Source organism: Acanthopagrus latus, chromosome 12 (assembly GCF_904848185.1).
Source record: "Acanthopagrus latus isolate v.2019 chromosome 12, fAcaLat1.1, whole genome shotgun sequence".
Lineage (NCBI taxonomy): Eukaryota > Metazoa > Chordata > Actinopteri > Spariformes > Sparidae > Acanthopagrus > Acanthopagrus latus.
The window spans coordinates 26184513-26197950 of NC_051050.1; the positions used below are offsets into that span (position 1 = coordinate 26184513).

Here is a 13438-nt window from a genome sequence, read left to right on the forward strand (position 1 = left end):
TCTATACCCTCCGCAGGGTGCCTGAGGGTTCATGGGAGTTTGCCCAACCAGTCCACATGTGTTTTGTGGACTTGGAGAAAGCATTCAACCGTGTCCCTCGTGGCATTCTATGCGAGGTGCTCCGGGAGTACGGGGCCGGAGGCCCTCTGTTAAGGGCCGTACGGTCCCTATACGACTCGCATTGCCGGCAGTAAGTCAGACCTGTTCCCAGTGCATGTTGGACTCTGGTAGGGCTGCCCTTTGTCACCGGTTCTGTTCATTATATTTATGGACAGAATTTCTAGGCGCAGCCACGGGATGGAGGGGGTCTGTTTTGGGAGCCACAGGATTTCATCTCTGCTTTTCACAGATGATGTGGTCTTGTTGGGTCCTTCGAGCCAGGACCTCCAGCATGTCCTGGGGCGGTTTGCAGCTGAGTTTGAAGCAGCTGGGATGAGAATCAGCACCTCGAAGTCCGATCCCATGGTTCTCGGCCAGAAAAAGGTGGCTTGCTCCCTCTGGGTTGGGGGAAAGTTACTGCCTCAAGTGGAGGAATCTGAGTATCTTGGGGTCTTGTTCACTAGTGAGGGAAGGATGGAGCGTGAGATTGACAGGCGGATCAGTGTAGCGGCCGCAGTAATGTCAGTCTGTCACGGTGAAGAGAGAGGAAAGGAAGGCCTCTGGACCTGCAACAACTAAGGAACCTCTGAACAACACAAATAGAAACATAAATGAGGAGAAGACAAGAACATCCATGTCTGTAACTCCTATGGAGAGGAAAATAAGCTAGCTATCAGTCCTAAAGCACAAGGAGGTGGCAAAAAACACTTGTTAAACACTTGGAAAAATTCTTAGTTAACTAAACAAATACTTACCAAAGGCTTTCCCGGCATTGTGACTCGCAATCTCCAAGTCTGCTGCTGTGTTTCCGGCTCAGGGTCGTGAGCTGCAGGCATTTCCAGACACCTCGTCGGGCAGTATCCCTTACATAAATATCATATATAGATTAAGTTGTATATTGTAAGTATGCTATTTTTTATCTCTCTTTTGTACCTTATCCATTTACACTGTTCCTACCTCAGTACTCTATTATTTATTTGTTTTATCCTATCTTATTTTATTTTAGTATCTCTTATTTCTCCAATGATGTATATAATGTTTTATTGCATTGTGTTCTTTACTACATTAGTGGTTAAGAGACAATGGGCTGGGACTGAGTTTCCATGGTGATTAGGCAATACTAACTAAAGTGACTCACACAACCCCAGTTCAATTTAGTGAGCGACTCATAATGACTTGAATTAAAAGGAACCATATTTACCGGCTCTATTAACAGCGTGCTTGACGCTAGCGTTAGCTTCACTCAAGTCAACAGGATCTTCTGCCGTATCCCGAGGCTGGTCAGGTTTGTGCTGTTTTGCAGGCTTCGGCATTGCGATGTCCAGTTAAGAAAACAATTTGATGGGTTTTTATGCTGGTTTAGGTGGCGATGGATAAGTTACACTGAGGAGAGACAACGCCACGCAGGTTCTCGCAACCATACCATACCAGAAGTCGAATGTACAGCTCTTGAAAATATGTAAGAAATATCTCACCTTTCCAGCGATCGCATTGCAATGTCGCCAATCCCAAGACGCAGATGGTAGAGCTGTCCTTTTCTGCCAATCCTGTTCGCAATGCCAATTATGTTGTGGAGAAAACTGTCAGAAGAATCACCAGAGAAAAGACTTGCAGATAGTGGGTTCCTGTTTATTTACTGGACTGACCAAACATTTCAAATTCTGTCCAGCTGGTTTTACAGCATGTGTGCATGTGCTTATTCAATAGGATCTCATTCCTATTTCCTAATGTTCTGTTTGTCCCAGTAACCAGGATATTCACATTATATTCATATTCAAAGGTCAGTACAGGTCACATAGTCAGGCCACATTCCCAATAATTACTCATTCAATAATGAGCTGATTAACTCAACTTTTTAATCATCATATTAATAAATATGGCAAATCAGCATGAAGATAGACACAAACATATTTTGACACCTTCTCAAGGGGAAATTGTTCACATTCAGCATCAGCTCATCATTTCTCCTGTGTATATTGATCCTCTGAGGATTCTTCAAGTAGCTCATTTAAAGTTAAAGTTCTGCAATTATGCATGAAACACTAGAACTGAACCAAATCCAACATATTTTGGAAATACAAGGCTACTCGCCTATACGTTCCATCAAATGTCTCGTCAAAGCAGATGGATCAGAAAAACTTTCCCCAGGCAACATTATGGTTTCTCACCTGTGTGAGTTCTCATGTGAACTGTTAAGGCACTATGATGCCTGAAAGTCTCCCTACATGTTTGGCAAGAATACGGTTTCTCATTCGTGTGGGTTCTCATGTGAACTGCCAAGTTTGTATGTCGGCTGAAAGCTTTCCCACATGTTTTGCAAGTAAATGGTTTCTCACCTGTGTGAGTTCTCAAGTGATAAGTTAAGCCACAGGTTTGCTGAAAAGTCTTCCCACATTTGTTGCAAGTAAAGGGTTTCTCACCTGTGTGGATTCTCATGTGAACTTTCAAGTTACTGGTTTGCCTAAAAGTCTTCCCACATGTTTTGCAAGGAAATGGTTTCTCACCTGTGTGAGTTTTCATGTGATAAGTTAAGCCACAGTTTTGCTTAAAAGTCTTCCCACATGTGTTGCAAGTAAAGGGTTTCTCACCTGTGTGGATTCTCATATGTACTTTTAAGTCACTACAAGAACTGAAAGTCTTCTCACATGTTTGGCAAGAATATGTTTTCTTGAGTGAATTCAATCGGGACTTAAAAGTCTTTCCACATGTGTCCCAGTCAAAAGAGTTTTCACCTGGGTGAGTGTTATGTTGAATGTCTGATGATTTTTTTGCATAATCACTGTGACTTTTGCTTCCGTGATGTCTTTTCTTTTCCTTCGGCTCTCCATCTCCAGCTGATCCTGAGTCTCCATGTTTTCCTCCTTTCTGGTCTCGGCTCTCAGCTCCATGAGAGTTGTTAGAGAGGAGCTGGTGGTCACTTGTTGGTTCTGCTTCACTGTGGTCACTTTCCTCATAAGCTGGAGTCAACATGACGGTTTCCGTCTCCACCTTCAGTACAAGCTGCTCTCCCTCCCGACTGGTGCAGAGTTCCTCCTGTTCCTCTTTAATCTCTGGAGGCTCTGGGTCCTCTTGGTCCAGACTGGAGTTCCTCTCCTGGTTACAGAGCTGCTGGTCAGCCAGAACCTCCTCCTCCTTACAGACATGTTGCTGTGGGAGCTCTGGAGGGACACACAACAAAAGACAGAAGATCTCAAGGTCATGGTAAATACATAAATAGACATGTGAACAGAGTAGGACCAGTTTAAACTGACCAGCCACCACATTAAAACCACTGACAGTTAGGTGAACAGCATTAATCATCTTGTTACATTGCATTGTTCTGTTGAGAAGATTTATACCAGGATATTAAAAAATCTGGGAGTATATGTAACTTGAACTCCTCTGTTTTGTACGGAGCCCTGGAGTGAAAATGAACACAAACAACAAATAAACGGTTTTTTTTTTCCTCAGATGACAAAGTTCATAATGAAGAAACACATGTGCCAAACTTCACCTAAAAAGTATCCTGCTGAAGACTGTTTTTGTGTTTGCCCGCACTTTGCGTAACATACAGAGAGAGTAGAGACATGTTGTGTTTACTACAGGTATATTCTCCACTTCGGCAGAAAGATCATCACACATACAGTGCGTGTTCTGTTTTTTGAAGGAAATGTTCACGTCTTTTGTTCTGCTTCCATAGAGGTCTCATACCAGAACGGCACCGAGGAGAGCCGCGTGCACTCAGACACTACGGAGGCCCGGAGGGGAATGAACCAAAACCAGGTAAAAGAAACGTTCCCTCTCGTTTCCACTCCAGGGCTCTGAACATTAGTCTTATTAAAATAAGAAACTTTTACTCACCTATCCTGTGTAACTTTACTTGGGGTTTCCAGCAGATATCCAGCATGACGCGCTGCCGATCGATCTCTTCCTCGTACTGGACGATAGTTGTTTTAAAAACTCTGAATATTTCTTCAGCAGCAGCAGTTAGTCGCTCGTTGACAAACTCTCTCAAACTCTCAACTGAACTCATTCTTCTTTAATTACTCGTTCAATAATGAGCTGCGCTGTGACTCAGTACCGTCTTCACTTCATTCATTACACACAGCTAGCTAATGCTGCTAGCTGCTACTGTTTACTTCTGTTACCTCGAGAGATCTGAGGGCACTACAACCTCAGCGCATGCGCAGTACCGTGTGTGGCGTTGTCCTGCTTCTTCTTCTCCTTTAAGGTTTGAGGCAGTTGAGCCTCTCCTGGTGTCGCAGCGTCCCCGCAGGCCGGAACACGAACTACAGCCCAACAGTCACATCGGGGTAAATAAAGATATGGAGTTAGAATATTTGTTCAAATTATTTGATGTTAGATGTGTTAAAGTATGAAACGTAACTGTGACTGAGCCACATGTTTACATCTATGTATATACTGTGTGTATTCTATCATATCTGATGTTCAACTTTTTTTAAATATCAGAAAATGTTAAACTTTTACTTTGACGCAGCATGTAATCTGTGAAATAACTAATGGATCAGCTGTTCCTCCACCTCTCCTCTGGAAGCCAGTGATCTCTCTCATCCCCCTCCATTCATCCCTGGTGTTGTTGTTCTCCAGTTTGTGTTCCAGTTTCCGTCTGTAGTTGTCTAACATAGTAGTAACTAAATTTAACACGTGTAGTGAAGCAAAAAGTCCAGTATTAACTCAAAGTGGAAGTTAAAGTGGCAGATAATGGAAATAGTTGAGTAAATGTTGATGGAAACATTCCGTTACAGGTAGTACAGAGATATGATTATAACTGTTGAAAGGATAAAATATTGTTGGTTGTTGCTGAATGTTATTAGTCGTCCTCTTTATTATTGTTATCATTATTATTATTATTATTATTATTATTATTATTATTATTATTATTATTATTATTATTATTACAGAACTGTTATTTACTTCTATATAAGTTCTGTGGATTTGTTCGTCAGCAGCAGTCGTCTGGTGAACATCAGCTGCTCAGAACCACCAGGTGATGGTACAGAACATCGACCCGAGATTAATGTTTCACTGCTGCTGTCACATTTATCACAGCTGGCCTGCTTTCACTCGGCGCCACGAGGAAACAGCCTGTATTCAGGTCACATGTCTGCGGTGCATTCAGGGACAGACATGTAGCACTGATCACAAACTGGCCTCTCTCCTCTTGAACCTCGTCGTTCTGGAGGTTTTCTCCCTGAACAAATATTTACACTATCAGCTGACAAAACACTCCGCTCATCTGCTCGCTGTGTTCAGGTCAGCACCGGCCACAATAAGTCCTGCTGGTACCGACGCACTCACACTGTTTGATGTCACGTCTCATAAAAACTGTTTGCTGTCATGATGGTCAGACAGAGAAGGACCCTGAACACATCACAGCAGGTCTCGGGTCAGTTTAAAGTCCTGCTGCTGGTACAGAAATGTCTCTGTGGCTCAAGACTAAAATACATCTGAGGCTGCTGTGACTGCTGTACGAGTCAGCCATCAGGTCATCAGGTCATCAGGTCATCAGACTGAACAGAGACGCTGCGTTTAACGACTGAGCAGCACATCAGAACCACCTGCTTCATAAACCAAAACCAGAGTCCATCAGTCTGCTTCACAAACACCTAATGAGCCTGATTTACACCAACATCATGTTTGACTCCTGAGAATTCAACCAAAATGTCACAAAACATCCGTCATCATCATCATCTTCATCTTCATCTTCATCACAATGTTAAAAAGTCCTGGATCGGCACCAATAGTTGGTCGGGTCCACTCTGGGCCGAGGCCCGTCCCATCATTTGTACTTCATTTGTTGTTATTATTTGCTGTACTGCTGTTCGTCCTGTGTGAAGTGTCACAGTTTGTCCTGTGAACTCAGGTATGGAACTGGTCCCAGATCAGCTGCCGTTTACACGACTCATCAGAACAGATTGTCTCTGTGGTGGAGGACGAGCCGCTGCGTCTACACCGTCAGTTACTCCACCCGTCAGTTACTCCACCTGTGTCTGCATCCCTTCAAGTCCTGGGCTTCTGGACTGGGACACGGGTCTGGATTCTGCCGTATCAGCTGACGGCTGATCCACAGATTGGACTTTATGCTTCCTGTAATTCATCACAGATCTTATGTGTCATTTTTAATGTAAAGTTATTTTTCTGTTACACTGAGTCTGAAAAAGAAACAGAAGTTTGAGAGTGGAGGAGCCGTGTGGAGAGAACTGATCAGAAACAGTTTAAACAGTGAATCACTGTTGAAGTATTAAAATTTGTGAGCTAATAAACAGTGAGGCAGTTTAGATCTGGACTTGTTGAGTCCAGTGTGGGTCGTCCAGTTAGTTAGTTTATGAGATATTAAGATTCAGGATGTTCTTCACTGAGGGGCCCAGACAGAGCTGCCTCCTTTAAATAACGTTTACAACATATGACAATATATATTCTACTAAATTATTAAACTATAAAAGAATCTTGTGTCTAAAACCCAATTTTAATGTCAATATTTTAATACATTTTCAAATGTACACGTTAGCTCTACTTTGCTTGTCAGTACAACATCAACCAACTCATTTATGAATACCAACATATAAATAAGCTTAAATATACACTTAAATAAATGAATGATTATAATAATAATCATGTTGCATTTAATCTGTTTCAATATTAAAATGTGTATAAAGAGGCTGTGAAAATACTGAAGCTGAGACACCAACAGGGGGCAGCGTGTCACCGGAGAGTCTCTGGCAGAAAGGCAGCACAGTTTCTCTTCACACTGTTGAATTTCTACATACTGCAGCTTTAAGTTTAATATGAGTTTAATATTCACAGTATTAACAAGGTAATAACACAAACTGTCTCCATCAGTGAATAAACCAGCTGCTCTCAGGGGGACAGAAGGTCCAGAACACCATGTGGAGCCACAGAGGTGGCAGGGTCCGCCACATGTCATCACGGCACACTCAGGTAAACAGTGTGTGAGGTCACAGAAGACTGGATCCTCTGTGTGAAGAGGAAACGTAGCGCTCTGGCAGAAGAACCAGAATAATCTGTCTGTGTGGACTGAGACGGTTCTGTGGGTCCGTTTGTTGATGGGTCAGAGAAGATGTCTCAGTCACATTTCTACAGAGTGCTGCTTTACCTGTCGAACAGGTTCTGACTCCATCCAGACTGTTTGCTCCTGACAGAACCTGGGTCAGATCCCATCTGTACCTTCAGGCTCATGAATGAAACGCGTCCCGCCCGGCCCCGCACAGCCCCGCCCCGCCCCGCGGCTCTGACGACACGTCGATCACTCCGTCACAGCTCTCTCTGATTGGCTGGCTTCAGGTGTTCACGTGAAGCCTGTGTGAGGCTTTGAAGCCACGAGAGAAAGTCGTGCAGCAGGTTCAGACACAGAGGAGAGCAGCCCGAGACCAGAACCGTCCGGAGAGAGGACCGGAGGACCGCGGAACCACAGAGGAGGCAGGACCTGGTCCAGGTGTGACCGCTCTCCAGGTGACACACGGCTTCCTGTGGTCTGACAGACAGAGCGGAACCAGCAGAGCGGTTCGGTCTGGGTGCTACCTGAGCAGCCCGCGTGCACAGGTGGGTGTGTTGCTCAGCCACACAGACTCTTTATAGACAGGGACCTTCACAAAGATGCAGACTTGTTCGGAAACTGACCCAGTTTAGTGCGTAGAGTCATCCTTCCATCCAGAGACAGAACCGGTGGAGGTGTAGTGGACCGGGCTGAGTGCTGTGTGACAGGATCTGTTGGCACTGACACGGACTTTAGTCCCAGTTCAACAGAATCTGTTTAAAGTTCGGATGATGCAACAGGAGATCAGGTCTGGTGCTCTGAGTCCAGCTGTGTGTTCTGCTGGTTAAAACATCTCCAGAAGATCCAGTTGAACTGTAGAACCTGGAGCTGACGGCAGAGGAGACGGTTCTGGTCCCGATGGTCCAGTCAGACTTCCTCCTGACAGCTGAGCGTTCAGTGACCCGTCTCACAGCCTCCGGTCCGACATGACCCGACATGATTCAGACACTGGGCCAAACATCAGCTCTGTGAAATAAAACTGACTGGATCAGAACCACTGAAGCTCTCAGTCTGTCCTCACCACACTTGGTCGGGCGTCTCTCCTGTTCACAGACCGAAGCGTTTCAGCTGATTATACTTACATTTCTTACTTATTTATTTATAGGTATAATGCGACCGGGGTGAAGTTAGTTTCAGGTTGGATATTCACTGCGGTTCCTCCAGTGTGAGCAGCAGGAGGACGGTCAGCTCACCTCCAGAGTCTCGGCTCAGTCACTGGCTGATTTAGGGACCGTCATTAAGGTACTTAGCATAAATATATTAATACAAAATAACTGCTGTTTTTTCGATATCTTCCATGTCATGTGACCCAGTGACTCCACACCAGCAGCAGATCGTCCTAAGTGGGTCAAATGGGACGCAGCTCTCTTTATTGTATTTTAGTGCTTCCTCAATTTAGTGCTACAACTGCAGACGTAGCTCACAGGTGCAATTTTATTTTTATTTTTTTACTTTCAAAGAAATACTCTTTACATAAAATACATTCCCAGTCTCCTTTCTTGGCTGTTTCAAAATTGTTGCTGTCCATCAAATGCTGGACATGAAACGTCTGCAGCTAAACTGAGGAAACACTAACATACAATACAAAGAGGTTTGTGTCATTTGACCCACTTAGAGCCCATCCACACAAATTCTCTTTAGTGTAAACACATGTTTTACATTGTTTGGGCCGATCGTCCACATGGATCCTGAAAACGCACTTTTTTGAAACCTGGTCAGGGTGAAAAATACGAAAACGCAGCCCTCGAGTTCTCGTGTGGACAGAGAATCAACATACTTTACTTTACGCTAAGTAATTTAATGACGGTCCCTAAATCAGCCAGTGACTGAGCCGAGGCTCTGGAGGTGAGCTGACCGTCCTCCTGCTGCTCACACTGGAGGAACCTCAGTGAATATCCAACGTGAAACTAACTTCACCACAGTTATAAAGTGGACTTCATGTGAGCAGAACAACAGAACTGTGTTTACTTGTGTGGTGATGCTGAGCCTGCTCCTGTGTACCAGACCCGGTTAGTCAGCTGGATTCTGTCAGCACAGCTTTTATTTTATGACCCTCAGATGTTCTGTCCTCTCTGGACTCTCTCGTGTGCCCCGCCCACTCGTGTGATGTCATACTCATGCAGTTAATCATCACTGGTTGAGGGTTATGTTATGTTAATGATCGTCCCGTCACAGTGAGCGTTGGGTCTGAAGTGGTTTAATGATCTGAAACCCCTGCGATCGATAGTCTCCTGCTCCTGGTAACTGAAACTGTTTGAGGGTCCACTGACAGAAACTGTGATGTCATTATGATGTCACGATGATATCCTAAGATGACTCGTCTCTTCTCTTTTCAGCATACCGACTCCTCCGAGGTCATCATGCCAATCGACATGGCCTTACCTCTGTTCCTGTCCAATGAGGACTTTGTCTTCGGGACGTCTCCTGAGGCCTGTGGACCTGCTCTGAGCTCCTGCCTCAGGTTTCAGCACTCGCACTGCGTCGATCAGAGCGACGACGGCCGGTCCTCCAGGAAGAACTCGAGGAAGGTGAAGAAGCAGGTGACATTTGCCGACCACAGAGGTCTGTCTCTCACCAGAGTGAAGGTCTTCTCCCAGTTCAACGACCCCATCGACATCCCTCTGAACATCCAGGAGATGCTCAGCTCCGCTCTGTCTCTGACGGCTGAGGAGGACAAACTGGTGCTGGACTTCTCTCAGCCCTCCTCAGACTACCTGTGCTTCCGTCAGAGCCTGGAGAGGAACTACGTGTGCCTGGAGCACTGCCTGCTGAAGGACAAGGCTATAGAGGGAACCGTTAAAGTCAAGAACCTGTCCTTCGAAAAGTCCGTGAAGCTGCGGGTGACCTTTGACACCTGGACCAGCCACACGGACGTAGACTGTGTTTACATGAAGGACACGTATCCCAGCTCGTACAGCGACACCTTCTCCTTCCACGTGTCTCTGCCCGCCGAGCTGCAGCCTCACGAGCACGTCGAGTTCGCCGTCTGTTACGAGGTGGATGGACGCCAGTACTGGGACAGCAACCAGGGGAGCAACTACAGGGTGGTCTGGTCCTCCATGAAGAAGATCCATCAGCACGCCTGCAGCCGCCACACCGACTCCTTTCACTTCGGGATTCACTTTGACCGATACGGCAGCCCCACCTGTTCACACGGGATCTTCCCTGATTGGCCGAGTTATGCAGGATACGAGAACACGGGCCCGTACTACTGAACAGGAAGCAGACGTCTGCGGTCCTCCGACCCTCTTCAGACCCTGTCAACATCAGTCCTGACTGGTCCAATCAGCTGTCAGTGCAGGTGTGAGCGAGACGTCACTCAGACCACGTTCAGAGGTGGTGGACCAGGGACCTCAACATCACCAGACTCCCTTAACAAATGTGCTGTTTTAAGAATTGATTAATGAGGAGAAACTGAACAGACTCAGTGAAACGGCTGCGACAGATTCTAAATCATTCTCTCCTTCTTGTAAATTCAGCTTCAAATCAGAACATGAGGTTGTTTGTTTGTTTCTGTGAGAAACGTGTGAATGTGAAGTGTTGGACTGAGAGCTGAACACTGATCGGATCAGGACGGATGAAGATTCGTCAGCGAACGTTGTTGTCCTGAACACTAAATATGGCCGATGCTGTTTCTTCACTGGTGTCACCTGGTGTCACCTCAACCTGTCAGTGTGTTGTGATCACCCTCCTCTGCTGATTATTCTACTGATGATGATGATGATGATGATGATGATAATATTGATGTCTAACCCTCGTCTCAGTGGAGGAACTGTAGCCTGGATAATTATTTTTATTTTCATTTCAATATTAGAATTGTATATTAACAAAGTGTAAATGGATGCATGGTTGCAGCTGTGCTGAGTGTCCCTGCAGCGAAGGTTTAATGTTTTACAGGACACGTTGCTCCAGATGTTTCTCAACGCTGCTGTGGTTTCATTTCACAATCCTCTGGTTTCCACACAGCAAACCAGCTTTTAAGTTTGAACCTGTTCAGAACTGATGTGTAATTCATGTCACTGTGTTTTTTGAAAGGTGAGGTTCTTTTAGCGCCTGTCAGTCAGCGTGCAGGGCGTCACACCCTCGACCCTCTCAGTCGCTGCATTTCAACCTTTTTGCACATTTTATTCTGAGCAACCTGAGTCAGGTGTGTTTCTGTGTTATTTAGCGTTAGCATTAGCATCTGTGTCCTGTCTGTTCACTGTCCTGTCGTTTGCACATGCCCAGTGTTGACCTGTCTGAAAGGTAATTAAAGAGATTTTGATCAATAAAGTGAAGCTTTTTAAGTTGTTGTGTTACAGTTTGTGTGTGTGTTGTTGCACAGTACAGAGTGAATCCTGACACCACCACAACACAAACTGTTCAGCACCGAGATGATCGGACCGCTGTAACAGTTGAACAGAACCTCTTCAGTGTGGAGTAAGAAGGTAGAGATGGATGGATGTGAAGATGTGGGCTGTGCTGTGGCGGCCTCAGCTCTCCTGTGCTGACGTGTTTGTGTATCTGACCTGCACGTCTCTGCTCATGGGACTGTGGAAATGTGGGACACTGTGGACGTGGATCTGCTCGTCCTTCAGCCTGCTGTGTTTGTTCTGCAGGTAACGCAGGTTCACTTATGTAACCGTGGAGACGAGTCAACAGGAAGTGCTTTACATTTGTTTACATTCAGACAGAACTGGGGGACGGCTCTGAAACAAGGTCACAGCAGTACTGATAAGATTATCTCTGCTGATGCACGATTTGTTTACAGAACTGGAAAAAGATTATTTAGGTAAAAGTACAAATATCACAGTCTGTAACAGGTGAAGTCCTGTAGGACAAATTCTACTTAAATATCAGCAGCCTGGTGGGTCCTGAGGGGTCCTGATGGGTCCTGGTGGGTCCTGATGGGTCCTGGTGGGTCCTGAGGGGTCCTGATGGGTCCTGGTGGGTCCTGATGGGTCCTGATGGGTCCTGAGGGGTCCTGATGGGTCCTGGTGGGTCCTGATGGGTCCTGATGGGTCCTGGTGGGTCCTGAGGGGTCCTGATGGGTCCTGGTGGGTCCTGATGGGTCCTGGTGGGTCCTGAGGGGTCCTGATGGGTCCTGGTGGGTCCTGATGGGTCCTGATGGGTCCTGGTGGGTCCTGATGGGTCCTGATGGGTCCTGGTGGGTCCTGAGGGGTCCTGGGGGGTCCTGATGGGTCCTGATGGGTCCTGGTGGGTCCTGATGGGTCCTGGGGGGTCCTGATGGGTCCTGGTGGGTCCTGGTGGGTCCTGATGGGTCCTGGTGGGTCCTGAGGGGTCCTGGGGGGTCCTGATGGGTCCTGATGGGTCCTGATGGGTCCTGGTGGGTCCTGAGGGGTCCTGGTGGGTCCTGATGGGTCCTGGTGGGTCCTGGTGGGTCCTGAGGGGTCCTGATGGGTCCTGGTGGGTCCTGATGGGTCCTGATGGGTCCTGGTGGGTCCTGGTGGGTCCTGATGGGTCCTGGTGGGTCCTGAGGGGTCCTGGGGGGTCCTGATGGGTCCTGATGGGTCCTGGTGGGTCCTGATGGGTCCTGGTGGGTCCTGGTGGGTCCTGATGGGTCCTGGTGGGTCCTGAGGGGTCCTGGGGGGTCCTGATGGGTCCTGATGGGTCCTGAGGGGTCCTGATGGGTCCTGACACATTTGTTGTTGGTTACATTAATAGGTTTGTTGATTGATGACCTCATTTAAATCTGAGCTTCAAGCTGATATATCTTCATATATACTGTGATTTAGCTGTACTGTTTCAGAGGTTTTGTATTTTTATATTGGTGTGATGTGTTTGGCCTTCCTCATTCAGATAAAGGTGCAGATGAAGACTTGTTCCTGTTTGGCACATCTTGTCCTGCAGATGGAGACAGAGTCCTCCCTCTGGTGACAGATCATCAGGGGTTGGTTGGTATGTATGTATGTATGGTTTCAGGTAGTAAAGCTGCTGATGGGGCTGCAGCACTCCCTAAAACACGACTATAACATATGTCGAATTTACAAGAAGGCCCAAATAACTGAGAAGTTGTGAGAGAAAGTGTTTCAGAAAGTTAGTTAAGTTGCTCTTAAGTCTTTTTTAAGGCAGTCTGGGACTGTGCCACTCTTCAGCCCCTGTTGTTGACTGCAGTTGATGCTCATTGAGCCGTTTCTTTATTTAACTTTTGTGGTTTTTACTTCGGTGTGTTAATGACGTCATGCTAACATTTTTTTTCATGTATTTATTTTGAAATTTGTTGCTTCCGGTTCAGTCTGAACTTACTGACTGAACCTGAACTCTGGAGGGTTTAAAGCCATGAGG

The 13438-nt window shown here is 46.2% G+C and overlaps 2 protein-coding genes and 1 long non-coding RNA gene across 4 annotated transcripts; 1 reads left to right on the forward strand and 2 right to left on the reverse strand.

Annotated features, from left to right (window-relative positions):
- Positions 1-368: 368 nt before the first annotated feature.
- On the reverse strand, positions 369-1649 carry LOC119029725. The gene is made up of 3 exons (XR_005078059.1): positions 1575-1649; positions 1301-1482; positions 369-962 (listed from the first exon to the last, which is right to left on the reverse strand). It is a non-coding gene; the product is annotated as an uncharacterized LOC119029725 (long non-coding RNA).
- A 63-nt stretch (positions 1650-1712) lies between these two features.
- LOC119029707 (zinc finger protein OZF-like) lies at positions 1713-4258 on the reverse strand. Its single transcript, XM_037116766.1, has 2 exons — positions 3940-4258; positions 1713-3257 (listed from the first exon to the last, which is right to left on the reverse strand). Exons 1-2 carry the CDS (start codon positions 4109-4111, stop codon positions 2254-2256), a joined length of 1176 nt encoding a protein of 391 aa, XP_036972661.1. The 5' UTR covers positions 4112-4258; the 3' UTR covers positions 1713-2253.
- Positions 4259-7501: 3243 nt separating this feature from the next.
- On the forward strand, positions 7502-11439 carry ppp1r3b (protein phosphatase 1, regulatory subunit 3B). 2 transcript variants are annotated; one of them, XM_037116777.1, is made up of 2 exons: positions 7502-7659; positions 9490-11439. In XM_037116777.1, exon 2 carries the CDS (start codon positions 9514-9516, stop codon positions 10366-10368), a length of 855 nt encoding a protein of 284 aa, XP_036972672.1. In that variant the 5' UTR covers positions 7502-7659; positions 9490-9513; the 3' UTR covers positions 10369-11439. The 2 variants fall into 2 exon arrangements, with proteins under 2 accessions (XP_036972672.1, XP_036972673.1); XM_037116778.1 differs by lacking the exon at positions 7502-7659 and adding an exon at positions 8263-8395.
- Positions 11440-13438: the final 1999 nt, after the last annotated feature.